This window comes from Sus scrofa, chromosome 15 (assembly GCF_000003025.6).
Source record: "Sus scrofa isolate TJ Tabasco breed Duroc chromosome 15, Sscrofa11.1, whole genome shotgun sequence".
Lineage (NCBI taxonomy): Eukaryota > Metazoa > Chordata > Mammalia > Artiodactyla > Suidae > Sus > Sus scrofa.
Genome location: NC_010457.5, coordinates 133,538,676 through 133,559,056, shown reverse-complemented (window position 1 = coordinate 133,559,056; position 20,381 = coordinate 133,538,676). Strand labels below are relative to the sequence as shown.

At 53.7% G+C, this 20,381-nt stretch overlaps 1 protein-coding gene across 2 annotated transcripts in view; it reads right to left on the bottom strand.

Annotated features, from left to right (window-relative positions):
- The window catches only part of INPP5D (inositol polyphosphate-5-phosphatase D), a 125,581-nt gene that overhangs the window by 67,591 nt on the left and 37,609 nt on the right, over window positions 1-20,381 (bottom strand). For both annotated transcript variants that reach the window (XM_021075030.1, XM_021075031.1), the window contains exons 3-4: window positions 4,328-4,478; window positions 987-1,158 (exon numbers count right to left, since the gene is read on the bottom strand). In XM_021075030.1, the coding sequence (XP_020930689.1) occupies window positions 987-1,158; window positions 4,328-4,478 (323 nt within the window). The remainder of the gene's footprint in view (window positions 1-986; window positions 1,159-4,327; window positions 4,479-20,381) is intronic.

The following is a 20,381-nucleotide window of genomic DNA, read 5'->3' as shown; positions in this document are numbered from 1 at the left end:
CCTTGAGGATATTCTGGGGTCAGGAGGGGAGAGTTCTTACGAAGAAACAAAAATGTTTTAAAATGATTAATGCATGGAATGTCTGTGTACTAATTCATTCTTTCAACACATATCTAGGGAGCACCAATGCCATGCTGGGCACAGGGGACAGTTTCCTCCATGGAGCTTCCTGCCAGTAGAAGCCATCCTCTTGGTGTGTCTTAAAGCCAGGGCCCCTGATGTGCAAAATAAGCAACACCCTCTCAGGCAATTCCCCCCGCCCCCGGCCCCAGCCTCGCCTCCCACCATCCAGCCGCAGCAGTGCCAGGGCAGTGCCAGACCTGCTAAGAGAGGTGAAGAAGCTGCAGGGCCTCATCCACGTGGACCACACACATGGGACCAGCCCCGAGGACCCGGGATCAAGGTGAGGGAAACTAAGGAACTACATCTCGCACCTTTCACCACAGTCCACACCGCACAGGGAACTACTGCTCTGACCCATTTCCTGGTGGCAAGGAAGGTGGCCTCCTTTGAAGGGAGCCCAGAGCAGGAAAGGGCTGCGTGGCAGGTCCCGGCTGCAGGGCTGGCAGCTCCTCCGCTTGGACCATCTGAGTCGATGGACTGCACGGAGGGGGAGGTATTTGTGGTGGAAAGATGTCATGTGAGTTCCCGGCAGGCCCCAGCGAAGGGGTCACAGCACAGGCCAGGTCTGGAGCAGGGCTGTGCGTTTGCAGCAGAGAAGCACCTGTTTTTGCAGAACCAGCTCCGGCCACACGGCGGGGTCTGGTGGAGAGGGAGCATCCGAGCTGGGCCAAGTGGTGCCCGGGCAGCCAGCGCTGCCCCGTGGGCCTGACTCCCTCAGACCCACTGTCGGGAGGCGGGGGGGCTCTAGAGCAGCCCGTCCTAGGGGCCGAAGGGGTGCCTCCAGGCAAGGGCGCGTGGTGAGCTGCCGCGTGTCGTGGTGCCTGAGGCCGGCCTCAGAGGGGACCCGCCAGGCGTGGACTCACCCACTGGTGTCCATGCTCTGCAGTCGCTGCAACAAGGTCTCCGAGAGGCTCGGCCGGCTGACCTCGGCGGCTCGAAGATGCTCGCTTGGGAGAGGGGCCTCCTTGGTCTCACAGGGCGAGGCGGATAAGGGGATGTTTCTGGGTGGCAGCTCGGGTGGAGACAGGACACCTTCTACCCGAGAGAAGAGAGATGTGCTCAGCGCCCCCTCCCTCGGGATCACGGCCTCTGGGGAGGACTGCGCGGCCACCCCCGGGGCCCTCTGTGATCCCACCCCCCCAACACCAGGGCCAGGCCACTGGACCGAGCTACAGACCCATCTGTGCCCGCACTGTCCCCTCCTGTCTCCACTCCCTTGCCAGGCGACTCCTGGCCTCGATGAGGGGTCTGCGGAGGGCAGGGACCTGGCCTTGGTGGCTTCTGGCCCGTGGCTTGGCACAGAGTTTGTTCCATTGAGGCCCTCTGCAAGCACCCGCTGGGGTCACGTGGCCTCTGGGCAGGGCTGCTCGCCTTGGAGGGGTAGAGCCAGCAGGCCGGGCAGCTTAGCAGGACAGCCGGCTTGGGGCTGAGGCGGGGGCTGGGGACCAGCAGATGGAGGGGCCAGGGTGGTGGCGCCGGGGCAGGTGCAGGCAGGCTCCAGACACACGGCTCCTCTCTCTCCCACCCTGGGCCCCTTCCCTCTGCGCCTTCTTCTCAGCCCCCCTCCTTCCTCTCTGTCTCCCTCCGATCCCGGGGACAATGAGAAAGCCAGGGGTTCCCTCCACCCAGGGACCTGAGATTGGAAACAAATGACTTGCACTTGGCCTGGGGGATGGGACTCCGGCCATTCACCTTGAAAACTTCCATCCAGCACGTACCACAAGTGGGAGAGGGTCCTGAGCCCCTGGCGTCCACAACCTCCTATGCGAAGCCTCTTTGCACACTGAATGGCTGCCCCACAGCCCTGGCCACAGAGCCGCCCAGGGACGTCCTCTTTAAGGGACACGTCCTTCACTTCCTCCCCTGGCCTGGGCTCTTTCAATGGTTCTGGGTTTGTCCTGAGCCCCATGGGGACGGGCAGGACCCTGAGGAGACCTGAGCCAAATCGGACCCTTGGAGGGGAGCAGGGGAGGAGGAGGGGGCAAACATCACATTGCTCGGGTTCGAGCTGACAGTGGGTGCTGTTTGGAGAAGGGAGGCCAGCAGTCATGAAAGGGGGTTCCTTTCCAGCTCTTGCAGAAAGCGTTGGGGGTCTTTTTCTAGATGGCCTTGCCCAGAGGCAGAAAAGCTGGCCTGAGAGGGAAGTGAGGGGGACCTTTCTGCAGGATGGCTTTTCAGTGGTGACGCCGAGCCTGGGCTCCTGGGGACGGCTGGGGGACATGCGGCCCATGCTCGGTGCTGGTGAGTGACCCTGGGCTCACGCGTGGACACTTTGCTCTGGCTATTTCAGAGTTTACCCCCGGACGAGGCAGCGAGAGCTGTGCACTCACTCAGAGTGGTTCTCCAGGGAGGCAGGAGGAAGGCAGGCTGGCCCCTGGACAGAGGTGAAAGGCCACCCAGCCCACGGTGGGCAGCAGCCAGGGATGGGTGGAGCCAGGCCAGGGACCACCGCATCTCTGGTCTAATTTGCCCTTTGGTGGAGACTATGGGGGATCTCGCTGGTTCCAGGCCCTGGGACTTAGGAGGAGCCCTGGGCAGTCCAGAGGGTCAATGTTGCATCTGAGGGTTTTCTTTCTCTTTTTTTTGTCTTTTTGCCATTTCTGAGGCCCCTCCCGTGGCATATGGAGGTTCCCAGGCTAGGGATCAAATCAGAGCTGCAGCTGCTGGCCTATGCCCGAGCCACAGTAACACAGGATCCAAGCCACGTCTGTGACCTACACCACAGCTCACAGCAACGCTAGATCCTTAACCCACTGAGCAAGGCCAGGGATCGAACCCGCAACCTCATGGTTCCTAGTCGGATTCATTAACCACTAAGCCATGATGGGAACTCCTGAGGGTTGTCTTTTAGGACATGAGTTTTGAGGGGGAAAAGGAGATGAGCTCTGGGCCATAGTGCCTCGCTCTGTGCTCTGTCCCTGGCTCTCACATACCTTTTAAGGGCTGCACTGTTTTTTTTTCTTTTAATGAAACATCTTTCCCTGCCTTCCAGTTTGGTGCCAGGATCTCCTCCCTCATTCTCTTCATAGCAGAATTCAGCTAGTTATTTTGACAATGAGATATATATATATATCTTTTTAGGGCCACACCTGCGGCATATGGAGGTTCCCAGGCTAGGGGTTGAATCAGAGCTACAGCTGCCAGCCTATACCACAGCCACAGCAACACCAGATCCGAGCCATGTCTGTGACCTATACCAAAGCTCACAGCAATGCTGCATCCTCAACCCAGTGAGCAAGGCCAGGGATTGAACCCACGTCCTCATGGATGCTAGTCAGATTCCTTTCTGCTGAGCCGTGATGGGAACGCCAACAATAATTTTTTTGTCTTTTTTTTTTTTCTTTTTTGTTTAGGGCCCCACTCGTGGCATATGGAAGTTTCTGGACTAGGGGTCAAATCAGAGCTGCAGTTGCCAACCTACGCCACAGTCACAGCAACACTGGATCCTTAACCCACTGAGTGAGGCCAGGGATTGAACCCACATCGTCATGGATACTAGTCAGGTTCATTACCACTGAACCAAAATGGGAACTCCTTGACAACGATTTTAACTGTGTTTATTGAGTGCTTACTATGTACTAGGCTCTGGGATCTATGTTGACAAACTCATGTGATGACACCCTGAGAGATGGATATTATTATTATTAATTCATTTTTTTTTTTTTTTTTTTTTTAGGGCTGCACTCATGGCATACGGAAGTTCCCAGGCTAGGTGTTGAATCAGAGCTGCAACTGCTGGCCTACGCCGCAGCCATAGCAATGCAGGATCTGAGCTGCGTCTGTGACCTACACCACGGCTCACGGCAACGCCAGATCCTTAACCCAGAGTGGGGCCAGGATGGAACCTGCATCCTCATGGATAGTGGCTGGGTTCATTACGGCTGAGCCACAGTGAGAACTCCAAGGTGGATATTATTTTTAGTATCGCTTTAAGAGGAGTCTGTGGTTCAGAGAGGTTAAGTAATTCACCCAAGGTCACACAGCTAAGAAGCTAGGGAGCAGGAAGTCTGACCCAGGTCTGACCCCAGAGCCCGTGTTCCTAACTTGTCTTTAACCACCGTGTCACACCCTCTGATAACCGGACTATAAGCGCTAGAAGTGAGATACTGAAGTGAGAGAAACACCCCAGAATGTCACCATGGGACTTAGGTGGTGGGGTCCCAAAGGCAGTGCTGGCCTCCTGCCTTCCCCTCCGTCTTCCTACCTGTTTCCTCCTCTGGCTCATCGCACGCGTCCTCCTCTTCCAGCGGCACAGGGTACTGCAGGTGGGTCACCAGGCCCATGTTCTCCTTCTTGTAAAACTCGATGAGCTGGTCCAGCTTGGTGAAGAATCTCATGGGGACGCCTTCGGACGCCTGAGGACAAATCCCAGACAGAAGCCCAGTGAACTGGCTGGAACATTACCCAACCACAAAGGCCACCTGCAGCGGAGACCAGCGAGCTGAGGGAGTGACCACAGTCCAGAAAAAGCCCCGGGCGCCTACTCAGGGCCTGCCCACTACGCCCACACCCTCGCCTCCTGTAACCAGCTGCCCCTGAGAGCTATTTGCAAAAGGCACACATAGGACAGTTTTAAAGATTTTTTTTCTTTCAGCTTTTTTTAAACTTTTATTTTTTTGTTATAAAAGTCATGCATTTTTTTATTATGGAAAAATGTTAAATATGGAATTTAAAAAAAGAAATTACCTATAGTTCTAGAACCTCAAGAGACCTATTTTCTACAGTTTAGAATATAGACTTGCGTGTGCAAGTGCGCGTGTTTGGTGGGGGGAATTATACCTCCCCCCGCCCTACCAAGATCATTTATTTTAAACACAGGAAAAATCTATTCTAGCAATTGACTTGTTTTTATATTTTTTCATTTGATATAATTTTCTTTTATCAAAACTCCTAAAATGATCAAGGCAGCACAAAAATCTTCCCTGATTTGTATCTGCTGCTGCTGACGTAGGAGTGGGAGTGTAATTCTCCTGGGCTGTTGCAGTGCCCTGGGGCCAGCCCTCTTTCTTATCTCTCTGTAGATCCAGCAGGAACTCAAGGTGGTCCCTGGGCAGCCAGACCAGCCCACCGAGGCCCCGCCCCCACCGAGGCCCCGCCCCCACCGAGACCCCACCCACCGAGGCCCCGCCCACACCAAGGCTCCACCCCTGTGATTCCCTTTAGTGGGCTATTAGGCAGCAGAGTAGGATGGAGAATGGCAAGCAGGAGGCTTTAGGTCTCATCAGTGCTACTTCGGTGGACAGGATGAGGCAGGGTGTCCTTGGTGCAGCCAAGAAGATGCTGAGAATGAGGTAGCTGGGCTCCAGAGAAGAGCAGCGTGCCTGGGGCAGCTGGATAGGAGCAAAGGGTCATGCTGCTGGTGGGGGCCGGGTCAAGCACCAAAGAGGTGCCTCCCTGACTCTCTGTGGGGCTTCCCGGGCCTTGAAGGAGCCTGGTCCTATCACTCAGTGCCCAGGACTCACCCCCATTATGGTCACAGCCATGATGTCAGCAACAATTGTGTAATTTAAAAATGAGTTTGGAAGAGGCTAGCTCTGGAGTTGGCGGTCAGGGGCCCAGCTGCTTCTCTTGGGGCTGCCAGCTGAAGGGAATGGGACCCATCGCACATGGGAGAGGTGAGCAGGGAAATGGGGTGGGGTCTGGGCTGAGCGTGGCTGGACCGTCTTGACTCACCCGGGTTCAAGTCCGAGTTCCTATGGCTCTACGGTGGCTGGTATTGATATGGGAGGTCAGCGGGGTTGGGAGAGCGGACACGGCTGGACGCCCCAGACTGGGACAGGCGCACACATCGGGAGTGGACCAGCACTCCGACCTGAGCCCCGTTCCCGGTGGTAACCCCAAGTCATGGCAAGGATGGGCTTGCCTCCAACGAGACTTCACCTCTGTCACCCACCTTCACTCAGGCTCCACTCTGGCCTCCGTCTCCCTGTGTCTCCACCTCTCTCCCACCTGCATTTGTGTGTGCAATGCAGTACACACATGTAGGACTTTCTACACGAGGGCACATGTGAGTTTGAGCGTGTGGCTTGAGCTATTTAGTAACTTGAGAGAGTTTAACGAAAGGGGGCTTTGAGTGTTTGCAATAAATTTGCTAACGTTTCCCAAAGCCCACAGTAAACAATCTCCTTCAAGCATTACTGAGCCAGAGGTATCTGAGTCGTGGCCACCAGGCCTTCTAAAAAGTACCTGAAGTAGGTTCCAAACCCAAAGTGAGCGGAATAACAAAAATACTTTGACACGACATGGGGTCGATGAACTTGATTCAGTTAATGCCGTCATGACAAGTGTCATCCTGTCAAAGAATTTACAGCTCATGGGTGACAAGCCATTAAGGTGTATGGAAAAAGGATGTGAAAATATCAAAGAACGTCAACGTGAAACAACTCACGTGTGTGTCTAGAAAAGGGTTCCCAGTGGCAGGATGTCTGGGGAACGTGTCTGAGAGAACGTGTGAGCTGTGGAAATTCAGCTGCACTGATGCTAAGACACCTATTACTTTGCGAACTGCTGAAAGCGAAAGCAGAAACCATGTTTCTCGGTTTGTGGGCATATTTGACTTAAAAGATGTTAGTATGAAGAAATAAGCACCTTGGAACTGATGAAATGCTGGGTACTAAGCGTGAGGGGAACAGCACTCTAAAATTTGAGGGGGGAGGGGTGGGTGGGCAGGGGACCTGGAGCGGGGCCAGCTGCCGAGCACTGCTGGCGAGACAGACCTGCCAGGACACTGCTTGTGCTTGGGCTGGGCACAGACAGAGGCCAGGGAGCCAGGACTGGCAGAACCACGGCTGCTGGTCCCCCAGGCGGCCCAGGTGCCCAGGAAGGAAGGTAGAGAATGAGGGCTGAGTTCAATCTTCTGGGACAGTGGAGCGATGGCATTGCTTTTGGGGGGTCCCCTTCCTGCACATGCCTCAGCTCCCAAGAGGGGAGTACCTAGGGCAGTACGGGGACAGGCTGGTGGCAGCAGATGCCACCAGAGCAAAGACCTGCTGTGCATGTGTGGGTCAGCAGCGAGCAGCCTGTCCCCGGGGGCAGATACAGGGTCTCCTTGGGGGAACGGTGCCTGCGGGGGTGTCCTCGTACGTCTTTGCTGCTGGCACTAGGATTTGAAGGGCTTCACAGCCACTCCTTTGAGATCTTTGAGATTCAAAGCACATTCTAGAACAGAAGCAGGAGGAGGAAAAGGTTGGGAGGGGGAAAAGCCCGGGTTACAGAATCTCCTGAGCTGGGCCAGACTCACTCCTGGGACTGAGGAGTGCGGTCTGGACAGGTGGGTCGGAGGCTCTGGATGCCCAGCAAGGGGCAGCCCAGCCACAGCTTTTTCACCCCCAAGCTGGGCTTGGAGAGAAAGGCCCTCTGTCGAGGGCAGGGTGGCCAAGAGTGCACTGCGGTGTGGCCAGTGAGGGGCTGGACCTGGGTGTGACCTGACAAATCCAAGAAGCCAAAGCCCAGTGTGGGAACTGGGGCTTCCAAATGGACAGTGCCTTGACCATGGGCCTGCAGGCTTCTGATCAAGTCCATATCTGCCTGCCCGAGCAGCCCGTAGTCAGGGGCCTGGGCTGCTTAGGGTCGTATCCCCAGATGGTGTCGCAGGGCCTGGCCATTGGCAGTTAAGGCTTGGATGGACTTGCAGTATTGGGGTCAGGATGGCAGTCGTGAGTTTGGAGCCGGAGGAGAGATGGTCAGAGAGGACCTTAAGGGGGCCTGGGACCGGGGATGCGGAGAAATGGCTGGGGGAGGGGAGGTCGCAAGGGAGAGCCCCCTCTCTTTACCTTCACCTGATCCGCCAAAGGGGGGACCTTTTCAACAATTTCAAATGTAAAATGTCTGCCTGCAAGGTTGTCCTGTGTATCAGTCAGATCCAGGCCGGAAGCAGATGCTGCATGAATGGCAATACCAAGAAGCAATACCAATAAGAGGGGGTGCAGCGCTCCACGGCCAGCAAAGTGGGGGAGCAGTTCCTCGGGCCCGACAACCAGGGTGGGCCAAGCAGGGGACTCAGAGAGCGCGGCCTGGCAGGAGCTGAGGGGCAGCTGGCAGGGCAGGAGGTCCCCCACTCTCCCTTCACCGGCTGTGCTGCCATGCACCAAACCCGACCGGAAACCAGGGGATTTGGAGCGGCCCTGGGCTGGCAGAGAAGGCACAGCCCGGCAGCCCATCAGGCCCATGGGGACAAGAGTCCCAGGGGAGTGGTGAGAAGGCAGGACCTGTGTGTCAAGGGCAGCCCTCACGCCAGGAAGGGGACTGGCCACACTTCCGGGGACAGGGGGCTGCCCTGGATCCTTAACGGCCGCCAGACTTTGTTCCTCATTCCACAGCCACTGTCTTCCTGAAAAGATGCATCAAGTCATTTTGAAACACAGAACGAAACCCTGAAGCCCCGGACTGGCCAGTGCCTGGCAGACGGCGCCCCCACTGTTACAGGTGCCCCCCAGGGTGGTGCCCATGGGGGAGTGATGGGATTTCTGCTCCGTGATGACTCTCCCACCACCAGGAACAAATTCCTCCTCTCTCTAGCAGACCTCGAGAGCACAGAGCAGACTGCACGGAGCTGTGTTTCCTAGGGGAAGTCCGCCGTTAATTAGCAGGGTGCCAAGCAAAGGGCAGACAGCCCTCATGGTTTGTGGCATCAGCTGGATGGACATGAACTTAACCTTCACCATCAAAAGTGATGCAGAAAAAAAAAAAAAACGTGGTTAGTTCAGATCAGGAAATAAAAATACCTGCCTCTTCTCTGGCTTCCCATTTCCAGGTCTATGGAAATTTCCAGGTCATTTCCAGCAAAATCACTTCAGGAAGTCCCTGCAGACGGCTCCTCAGTGAGCCCAGCTGTGCCCGCCTGCTTCTCCCACAAGCTTGTAAGTTTTTCCTGGAAAGGGACCCTGCTTGGCTCAGCCCCCTTTAGTCCCCCAAGCCCCCTGCAAGAGTAACGAGGTCCCACAGCCTTGTTGTGAGAGGTATGCACGTGGCATATATTGGACCTCGTGGCTGAAAAGCTGCAGGAGGAAACAGAGGTGTAGGTGACTGAGCTGGGCCTCAGGGAGAGGCCCCTTCGCCCCACGGCTTGGCACCTGCGCTCACCCAGGTATGATACACATGGGAAGGTGCAGCTCAAGGAGAGAGGGCCGTCCCCTTCCGGCCCCTGGTCCCAGGCCGCTAGGGTCTTTAAAACAAAGGACAGGTGCTGTGCAGATTGTTGGAGGCTGGGGGCTGCGGGCTCTGAGAAGCATTGTTTTCTAGAAGCAGCTCTTAGGCTCTGATTTTGGGTCGCCCTCCAGAGAAAGGGAAGTGGGGCAGGGGGGCCAGCGCACTGGACAGGTAACCCACTTACCCAGACGGTGATTTTAACTTCAATGCAGTCTGCTGGCTCTAAATGGGGAAGAGAGAGGAGGCGGGGCCCCCAGGAGGAAGCCCCACGGTGGGGGGGAGGCGGGCAAGAGTTGGGGGGGTGGCCAGGAAGATGCTGCTGCCCAGCGCCCTCTCCTCGGGCTCTGCCAGGCTTCATTTTAACATAGAAAGTACACACAAGCATCGTGGACACTTTACAAACAGTGGGAAAGTGACAAAGTTGGGGTGGGGATTCCTCATTATCCCACTACAGCGAAGCATTTCTTTCAAGTCGGTGAGAAAGTACGAGAAAGCTCTTAAGCAGGGAGACAGTACCATTTGGCTGCTGGGAAGAGAAGGGTAGGGGGCCTGGTGTCGCTACTATTTCTCTTTTCCCGATGAGGCTGGAAGGGTGTCCGGGGTCAGAGCTGGATTCAGACCAGGCCTCGGGGTCCCCCAGACCCGGGGCTCCCACACATCCTCAGAGGCAGCTGTGCTGATGGAGCAGAGCCAGGAGTAAGGTGGAGTTGGGCTGTCCAGGCCCAGCCTCTGTGGATCTGAATATCACCTCCTCCCCCCACCTCTGCGAGCCCCCGAAATGCTTTCCTTGGCTTTTCTTCTGCCCTCGGGTCTGTGCTGAGTCTCTGAGCTCCTCCTCTCCCCACACCTCTTCCTGAGAATCACAGACTCCGACTTGGGTGACGCGGGGAGGGGCAGAGAGACCAGACGGTGGAGATTTGGGGCCTATTGGAGTTTGTATTTGGTTCTAAGCGCGCTTAAAGTGGAAGCTCGGGGCCCTGGAAATTCGGCTCTGGTGCTAGAACTGGGGTGGGGCTGCAGGACGGGGCCAGGGTGGAGCTGGACCTGGAGCAGAAGACCTGGAACAGCAGCTGGACCTGGAATGGGGGCAGGTAGGGATTTGGGGCTCACTGGGGAGATGGGGTCTGGATCCCTGGCTTTAGGAGCTTGGCTGAGGCCATTTAATGAGGTGGGGAAGCGAGGTGGGCAGGTGGGTTTGGGAAGAACTCTGAAGGCCAACCTCAGATCCGGGACGTGTCTCCTTAAGAGCCAATCTGTTCTTCCTCCCCCCGCTTCCTTCCCTCTTTACTTTTATTTTTGTCTTTTTGCCTTTTCTAGGGCCACTCCCGTGGCATATGGAGATTCCCAGGCCAGGGGTCTAATTGGAGCTGTATCTGCTGGCCTACACCAGAGCCACAGCAACACAGGATCCGAGCCGCATCTGCAACCCACACCACAGCTCACGGCAACGCTGGATCCATAACCCACTGAGCGAGGCCAGGGACCGAACCCACAACCTCATGGTTTCTAGTCGGATTCGTTAACCACTGCGCCATGATGGGAACTCCCTTTCCCTCTTTAAGATTAGTTTTTTTGGATTTGTTTTCTTTCCCTGCTCGTCCTTTGAAGTAGCCAGGCCAGCCGGGCTTTGGGGCCCAGGAAGGAGTCAGCAGGCAGAGGATGCGGCCGGGGAAGGAAAGTGACCAGGGTCTTAGAAGGCGGCCCAGCAGAATACAGGCTGTGCTGCACAGGGAAACAAGCAAACGATGGTAGATATATGGAGAAGTGGGAGCCGGGCTTCTCAGGACGAGGGAAAGGAGTTAAGCTAGAAGGAGCTCTGTCTGCAGGGTCAGATCAAGGGGGAGCCTCAGTGTGAACTCGGGGTTTTACTACAGGCAGGTAAATACTGTCGCAGGTGTGAGTGTGTATATGTTGAAACACATCTCCCAGCTCTGTCTTCCCAGAGGACCCAGAAGCAACAGCACCCAGACGCAATGAGCCCACCCAAATACCAGCCTCCACCAAAAAGAACCAGGCTCCCTGGAGAGGTGGCTGAATCTAGGGCTGGGGCAGGAAGGGTATAAGGTGAGCCTGGAGCACCTGTTCCCCAGAAAGGAAGGAGATGCTCCCCAAAGTGATGAGAATTTGTCGAAAGGATACAGGAGTCAGGGGACAGCTGACAGGACAGCGGAAAGGCCCATCTGGCACCCCTGGAGCATCAGAATGAATAATAGAAATAATTATAATTTACTGAATAAAGAGGAATTCACGAGGCTCTCCTGATGTAAATAGATGAGAAGGGCAAGCTCTTCTTCAAGGTCAAATGCCAAGGAGAACCTGTCCCAGGGCTGATGGACATGGTCCCCGCGTGGCAACGAGCGGAGCAACAACCGACTCGGGCAAGAAGCCACAGACGCCAGAGAGGCTGGAACCAGCGGGTGAGAGTCTGAGCAGGAGCAGCCTCTCCAGATTCTCTCAGAGTGTCTCCCCCGAGACCTACTCGTTCGAAAGGGGAAATAGAAACTTTGCAACAGGATACCAGCAGACGCCACCTCTGCCCAGTGGCAAAGTTGACTTCGCCAGTGCTGGGACAAAGTGACGTCGTGCTCTCCTGGGAGAGGAACACGGAGGGCACGGCACTGCTTCTGTGATGCTCCCGTCGAACTTCGGCACCAGGACCCCTTGAAGGACCTGCAAACCCCGCGTCAAGGGACCGTCTACAGAATTACGGCCTATTCTCTCTAAAAAGGCCAAGGTCCTGAAAGATAAGGAGCTGTGCCTCTGGTTTTAAATTTTTTTTTTTTTTTGTCTTTTTAGGGCCACACCCGTGGCATAGGGGTCAAATCGGAGCTGCAGCAGCCAGCCTACACCCCAGCCACTGCCACAGCAACTCGGGATCCGAGCCACCTCTTGGTCTATACCACAGCTCATGGCAACACCAGATGCTTCAGCCGCTGAGCAAGGCCAGGGATTGAACCTGGGTCCTCATGGATGCTAGTCAGATTCGTTTCCACTGAGCCATGATGGGAAACTCCAAGGAGCTGCGCCTCTAAAGAGCATCGAGGGGATTTGATAATTACATGTAACATGTGATCCTGGTTGGAACTTTGATCCAGACGGGAAGGTATAAATAAAAAAAAAAATTGTTTACATATATTTGCAAATATATATAATATGTTCATATGTGTGTAAAACATACATATTTATTTTTAATATAAATATTTAAATAGCACTTATATTGCTATAAAAGGGATTCTTAAGACAATTGGAAAAACTTCAACGGGATTTAAAGAGAATAGCATTTTATCTATGTTAATTTCCTGATTTTGATGGTTGAACTGTGCTTATGTAGGAGAGAATACTTATCCTTTAGGAGAAACACACTGAAACATTTAAGAATAATGGGACGTTGTCAGCAACTTCTTCTCCAATAATTAATACTAATAAAATGAGAGAGGGAATGAGAAACTTAGGGTACTAAAATGTTGCTTTGGGGAAAGTGAATGACGTATATACAGGAATTCTTTTTTTTTTTTTTTTTGGTCTTTTTAGGGCCACACCTGTGGCATATGGAGGTTCCCAGGCTAGGGGTGGAATCAGAGCTACAGCTGCCAGCGTATACCACAGCCACGGCAACGTGGGATCCGAGCTATGTCTGCGACCTACACCACAGCTCAGGGCAACGCTGGGTCCTTCACCTACTGAGTGAGGCCAGGGATCGAACCTGCGTCCTCATGGATACTAGTCGGGTTCGTTACCACTGAGCCACAAGGGGAACTCCTATACAGGAATTCTTTGTACTATTCTTTTTTTTTTTTTTTTTTGTCTTTTTGCCATTTCTTGGGCTGCTCCCTCGGCATATGGAGGTTCCCAGGCTAGGGGTCTAATCGGAGCTGTAGCTGCCAGCCTATGCCAGAGCCACAGCAACGCAGGATCCGAGCCACATCTGTAACCTACACCACAGCTCAGATCGTCAACCCACTGAGCAAGGGCAGGGATCGAACCCGCAACCTCATGGTTCCTAGTCGGATTCGTTAACCACTGTGCCACAACGGGAACTCCCATATTCTTGAAACATTTATGTAACTCTGAAGTTATTTTCAAAATAAGTGCAAAAGACAATCCGGTTGGAAATGATCTATATCTTAATCAGGATAATAGTTACATGTAAATAGTTTTTTGAACCATCCACTGTAATAAAAAAAAGTCTTTAAAAAAAAGAACATCCGCCCCAGAAGTGGGGGAGGTAGGGGTGGTGGTTAAAAGGCATCCTGTCTGAGATTTTTCTCACAGAACTAGAATAATCCTAAAATATATATTTACATGATACTCTGCAAAATCCAGAGTCAATCAGTGTATGACAAAGGAGGCAAAATATACGATGGAGAAAAGACAGCCTCTTCAACGAGTGGTGCTGGGAAAACTGGACGGCTACATGCAAATCAATGAGATCAGGACATTCTCTCATACCACACACAGAAATAAACTCAGAATTCTTTAAAGAATCTAAATGTAAGAGCCACAAAACCATAAAACATCTAGAAGAAACCATAGATGGAACGCTCGTTGATATAAATTGTAGCAATATTTTCTTGGATCATTCTCCTCAGGCAAAAGAAACACAAGCAAAAATAAATGGGATCTAATTAAACTTAAAAGCTTTTGCACAGCAAAGGAACCCATCAACAAAATGAAAAGACAACCCAAGGAATGGAAGAAAATATTCGTAAATGATGCCACTGACAAGGGGTTAATAAGCCAAAATGTACAAATAGCTCCTACAACTCAGTATTTTTAAAAAATCTAATCAGAAGGTTCGAAGAGACATTTTTCTAAAGAAGACATACGGATGGCTAATAGGCACATGAAAAAATGCTCAACATTGCTCATTACAGGAGAAAGGCATATCAATAAAGCCCAATGATGTATCATCTCACACCTGTCAGAATGGCTATCACCAAAAAGTCCACAGATAACGAATGTCGGAGAGAAGGTGAAGAAAAAGGAATCCTTGTACATCGTTGGTGGGAATGTAACTTGGTGTAGCCACTACGGAAATCAGTAAAAAACATAAAGTAGAACTACCATACGACCCAGCAATTCCACTCCTGGGTATACATCTGGAAAACACAAAAACCCTAATTCAAAAAGATCCATGCACCCCAGTGTTCACAGCAGCACTATGTACGATAGCCAAGACCTGGAAGCCACCCAGACGCGCAGCAACAGACAATAGGATGAATAAGATGTAGTACATGTACACAACGCAATATTACTCGGCCATAAAAAAGAAGGAAATAATGCCATTTGCAGCAACGCGGACCTAGAGAATATCATGCTTAGTGAAATAAACGAGACAAAGAAAGACATGTACGATATGATATCTACATATGATATGCACGTATGAAAATCATACAAATGAATACAAAACAGAAAACAGACCCACAGATATAAAAAACAAATTTGCGGTTACCAACGGGGAGAGGGGAAGGGGGAGGGACAAATTAGGGGCACGGGATTAAGAGATACAGATGACTGTGCATAAAATAGATACGCAACAAGGATACTCTATGAAGCACAGGGAATTATATACCATTATATGCCATTGTAGGTAATTATCTCGCAATTACCTACAATGGCATACAATCAGCACAAAGCCTGAATCACTATGTTGTACTGTGGAAATTAATGGAGTATTAGAAATCAACTATGCTTTGACCGAAAATAAAAAGGCACCTTGTCTAAAAGTGTGTGATTTTTTTTTTTTTTAATTGCACAAAAGCTTTCCTGGTCTATATACTTTTGGAGGTCTCTGTATGGAAACTGCGTCTTGGAACTGTCTTGATGCTCAGATAACTGTAACCGCACTGGTGCACCAAGAATAGAAAGACAATCACGGCATCGCTCCGCACGAGTGGACAGAGGTAAGGTGGCAGCCACAGCCGTGTGACAAGCCACAAGGGGGGGTGTGCGCTAGGGACTGACCAGAGGGGAGAGTCCGCATTCGGTCCAGTCATGCAGACTCTCCGAGCTGGGGTTGGAATCCAGGCGTCCCACACAGGGGCCAGGTCCCATGAGGGTCCCAGCCATGGATGAGCAGGTTGGTTTTGTAACCAGGAGAGGGGGAGCCTGGCAGGAGAGGAAGGGCAGGGGCTGGGTAGCACTCACATAGCTTCTTTCTCTCCCAGGACCTTGGGCTTGGTTTAGCTTCAAGGAAGAACGAGCGAGCAATGGAAACCGATACATGGGCTTTTGGCACCTGGCACAGAGCCGCAGGCAGGCACGGGGACCCCAGTGTTCTCGTGGTGCACAGGGTGGCGTGAAGCGTCTTCGAGTGTTTTACTTGCCACAGCCCCGCACAAGCGGGAGAGAGGAACGATGCCCTGCGTGGTGCCTGCAGCTGGCAGCCCCTGGAGGACACCTTGAGGGGACTTCTGGGATGTCTCAGAACTATTCCTAGGACCTTTTGATGGGGCCGCTTTCTGGCAGTCAGGCTGCAGGGGCTGGAGCTACAGTGTCTGTAAAAAGTTGCAGGTTCATGAGGCTAGAGGATGGAGGTGACGGGGAAGGAGAGCTGTCTGGGTCCCGAAGGGCCTCCCTTCCTGGGGTCTCACTTTGAAACTGTGAACAATCCTGGGTATCGGTCACTCAGGGGAGAGAGACTGTGATGCCAAGAACAGTTTCCTGCTGTGTGTCCTGTGTCGAGGAGGCGCCACCTGGAACATCTCTGGCCCTTCCCAGGTGACCCTCCTCCGCATGGGGAAGAAACCGGGACTGGGCCGGCTGTGTTCGGTATGTTATCTAACTTTTGGTATCTCTAATACCACAGGCGGGTGCCATGGCTCCATCCTACAGATGAGAACACTGAGTCTCGGGAGGTTGAGCAGCTTGCCCAGCTTTGGAGACATTGTCAGGAGAGCAGCACCCAGTGGGATGTTTCAAGATGAGAAAGAGGATGGGAGGGGGGGTGTGGGGATCCACAGACTTCTTAGCCAGACAGGAGGGAGGGGGCCAGACACAGGGCGCCGCCGGCTCGGGGGCGACCAGGTGGTTGGAGATCTCCAGGCAGACGCGAGCCTCCAGCGGCTCAGTGGGCAGCCTGGGGGGCGGTGTGTGAAAGCCAGCATGTGGGAGAAGCTCATACCCTGGGTGGCAGCAGGTGGCCTCTGTGTGGTGGTGGGACTGGGGAGGCTGGCATTTGCTATCCGTGGGCACGAGATCCTGTCTCCACTGCCTGCCCCATGGCAGGGTCCTAAAACCACTTGTCTGGGGGGTTGGAAGAGGGTGAAAGCCAACACCAGGCCCCTTCAGAGTCTCCTACAGTCAGAAGGGAAGGAGGTGACAGCTCTGGGAGGAGGCATGAAGCTTAAAGGAAGAACAGGTGACACTGAGCATCAGGCCTGCCCAGCCCCACCCACCAGCAGTAACCAGCTGGACATCCCTGCTACAAGTTCCCACCTTTCTGTCCCCGGCCCCTTTCTGCCCCGGTCTGGAGGGCCTGGCATGGTGACATGTGCCCTGCACCCAGCCAGTGGGCCGGGGTCTCCCATCCACCCTGTTCCAACCAGCCCCCTTTCCCGGAGGCCAGCTTCTTCAGCTTATCTCTTGCCTCGTTTTGGGCAGACTTCCCGGAACGACTTGGCACGGGCTCTGCTCGCCAGTCTCTGCACTCACTTCTAAATCTGCGTCCCTCCCTGAGTTTCAGAGCTGACACCCCTATTTCTCAACCCATGCCCCCTCCTTGGGCTTGTAACCACCCCTACTTCTCAGTCCCTGCTTCCTGCAGCCACCCCTCCCCAGGCTGGTCCCCCACCGCGCCACCCACCCAACAGAAGCAGCCACCCGGCAGGCCTGCTCCCTGTGCTCTCCCGCTGGGGGAAGCCCGGGTGCCCAGTCCCATAGGCTGGGAACCAGTCCCATAGGCTGGCTCAGCTTTTGCCTGTGAGCTGGGCTCCCCGCTGGGGTGTGGAGGTCACGAGGCCCCAAATCTCTGCCTTTCACTCTCCGCTCTCTGCGGTGGGAGTAAGTCCTGTGCTCCTCACAGACTGGAGCGGCTTATAAAGAGCTTTGAAGCTCTCACATCAAAGGAGCTGCAGGCTGGAGCACTGGGCCACTTATGCCTCTGGTGGGTACTGAAATGAGCCCTGAGAGGCATCGCCTGAGGTCTTTGTTGGTGTCACCACAGTCAGAGCAAGGGGCAGAGAATGACTGTGCTGCCTGCCAGCACGTGGTCTGCGTATTTGAACAGTGGAGCCCTCATCTGAGGACCTCGGGCCCACAGCGAAGACTCGGAGACGATGGGTCCTTTGTCGGTAGAGCCGCAGCTGACAGCTTAGAAACCACATCACACCTGCCGTCACAGAGAGGCTGTCAGCAAACTATGGAAAAGGTTTGCACACTTTCTCCGGGAACTTGCAAAAATAGATGCCTGGGCAATGAGGAAGTAGGGCAGCGGCGGCGGAGTAGCCCTTCCGGCTGTAGAATTTTGCAGGCGCGCCGTTCAGTGTGGCGCCATCACTGCAGTAGCAGGTGGAGGAGTTAACGTCTTTCCCCCACCAATGCTGGGCTTGGCCATGCCACTTGCTTTGACTCATGCAAGGTAGGTCAAAGCACCAGTTCTCAGCTCAGCTTAACAGGCATTGTGGGTTTCTGCTCACCCCTCCTGGGTCCCTCCTGTGCTCTGATGAGAAGAGATGCCCCAGGGAATCTCCAGCCCTTCAGGGTGAGCCAAGAATAAAGCTGTGAGGAGCTGATCCAGTTCTGACTGGAAACCTGGAGTCCAGCCCAGTCTAGCCCAGAGGCTGGAGAGCCCAGCCTAGATCAGCCAACAGTCCCAGGAGAGGAAAGCTAGTGTCTGTTATTGCAGAAGCTACTGAGATTTCTGAGCATTTGTTACACAGCAAATGCTGACAAATACAGGTTGAAGGGAAGAATGAACTTTTCCTGAGATCCTGCCTCTTACTGACATAAGTTCACCATTTACCCAGGAGAAAGCTGATGCTCCAAGAGATTAGGTACCTTGTTCAATGCCACACGTGTTTGATCACCAGGACCTGCCACAGGGAACAAAGCTTCAAGTTCCACACCCTCAGCCTCCCCACATTTTCTCTCCAGCCTCCAGAGGGCACCATCTTGCAATCTCATCCTCCATGTAGACCCATGGGCCCCTCTCGGGGGCCCATCATCTTTCTGATGAGCCTGAACCCCACTGCAGCCCCAGAGTTCCTGTTCCCAAGGCTCCCTCCACTCCCTGGACTTCTGCAAGCCCTGCCCTTCAAAGCCACTATCTGGGATCAGCTTCCCAGCTCACCTGCAACAGCTCAGCAGGGTTGGAGGAGACGAGCAGGTGGCCCCCACAGGCATATTAACCTCTAACCATGAGCCCCACCAAGGGCTCAGCCACGGGCATTCACCAGGGACCAGCACAGTTGCAGGTCTTGCCCACATTCTAGCAGAGGAGCAAGACGTGATACACTAAACAATTATGTGAATAAGGAGTTCCCTCCTTGGCTCAGGGGTTAACCAACACGACTAGCATCCATGAGGTTGCGGGTTCGATCCCTGGTCTTGCTCAGTGGGTTAAGGATCTGGTGTTGCTGTGAGCTGTGGTGTGGGTTGCAGATGAGGCTGGGATCCCCACATTACTGTGGCTGTGGTGGAGGCTGGCAGCTGTAGCTACAGCCTGGGAACTTCCATATGCCACAAGGGTGGCCCTAAAAAGCGAGCAAAACAAAACCAAAAACACCCCCCACACAATTAAGTGGATAATGGCAAGGTGCAGAGGCTGAGAGAAGTCAGTGCTTTGGGAGCGTATCACAAGGGGACTTAGCCTGGAGTGGGTCAAGGAATTAGTTGTTAAAGACGCAACACTTATGCTGAGATGCAGAGGGTGGACAGCGGTTGGCCAGGCCGAGAGAGAAGGAAGCATCATGGCAGGAAGAGTTATGGAGCTGCATGTGCGCAGTACTGGTGTTGGTATAAACGTGTGGTTTCTGACCGCAGTTAGGTCCTTACAATGCGGTTGGTATCGTACCCAGTTCCCACATCCCTTTACCATCTATGCCCTCAGCCCCCTCTCTTCTGGGGGCCCTGTGCTTTGCTGCAACCTCAGGTAGTTCCCCGTGAGCACCAGAGCCACCTCATTCACGTGATATCCAGGAGAAGCCTAAGAGTTCCACGTTCCCTGGAAGAGACCTAAGAATTCCATGTTCCCTGGCAGCCAACCCCTGCCTGGAAGGTGTGTGCAAAAGCCCAGCTCTTTGCCTTGATACGGGATAAACGCTGAGGAATAATCCACACTTTTTTCCAGAGCTCCCTGAAGGATCATGCTGGCTTGGAGACCTCACCTGATGGCACCTTGCTTGGCTTCTCTTCTTCCCCATCCTGTGTCCCTGACTCTCTTACCAGAGTCTCCCGGGAGCCTGTCTTGAATCAATTATTGGTACCCAAGCTTGGGTCCTGCTTCGGGAAGAACTTGATCTTTGATGGCGAAGTTCCCAAATCAGTTCTTTACCTGTCTATTTGAAGCCCTCCTTCAAAAGGTGATCCAAGGGTTGACCTTCAAGTTCTCAATCCAAGCCCCTTACCAGCAGTGAAGCCTTTTCCTCCTCCCTTTATGGAGGAACTGACCAGACTGGAGGCCACTGGCTTCCTCTTCCTCTTCTTTCCCCCCGTATGGCTGCCCATGAGGACCACCACCCCTGCCTGCTCCCTCCTCCTCCCCCCTCCCCAGGGCTCAGCAGGCTCTCAGCACACATCCTACCTTACCTGTGCACCAACCCGTTCAAAACCCTACTCTGCAGCTGGGCGTCTGGTCCTGGGAGCCCCTCAGCTGCCAAAGGGGATACAAGATGTCAAGTGCGACCAGGTCCACTTGGAAACTCAGCAGTTAGGTGACAAAATGCATCACATATTTACGTGGTGTTGAGAATGAATGAACGAAAGGATGAAATTTTTTTGAGTACCCCAACAGCCGTACTTAGGCGTCTGTTGGTTTTCCCATTTCACGGATGAAGGAACTGAGGCTCAGAAGGGCTCAATGACCTTCCCTCTGAGTGGCAGCACCAGGATGTGCACCCAGATCTCCGGTTCCTCACCCTAAAGTCTGTACTGCTGGGTCCTGAAAGGCTGCT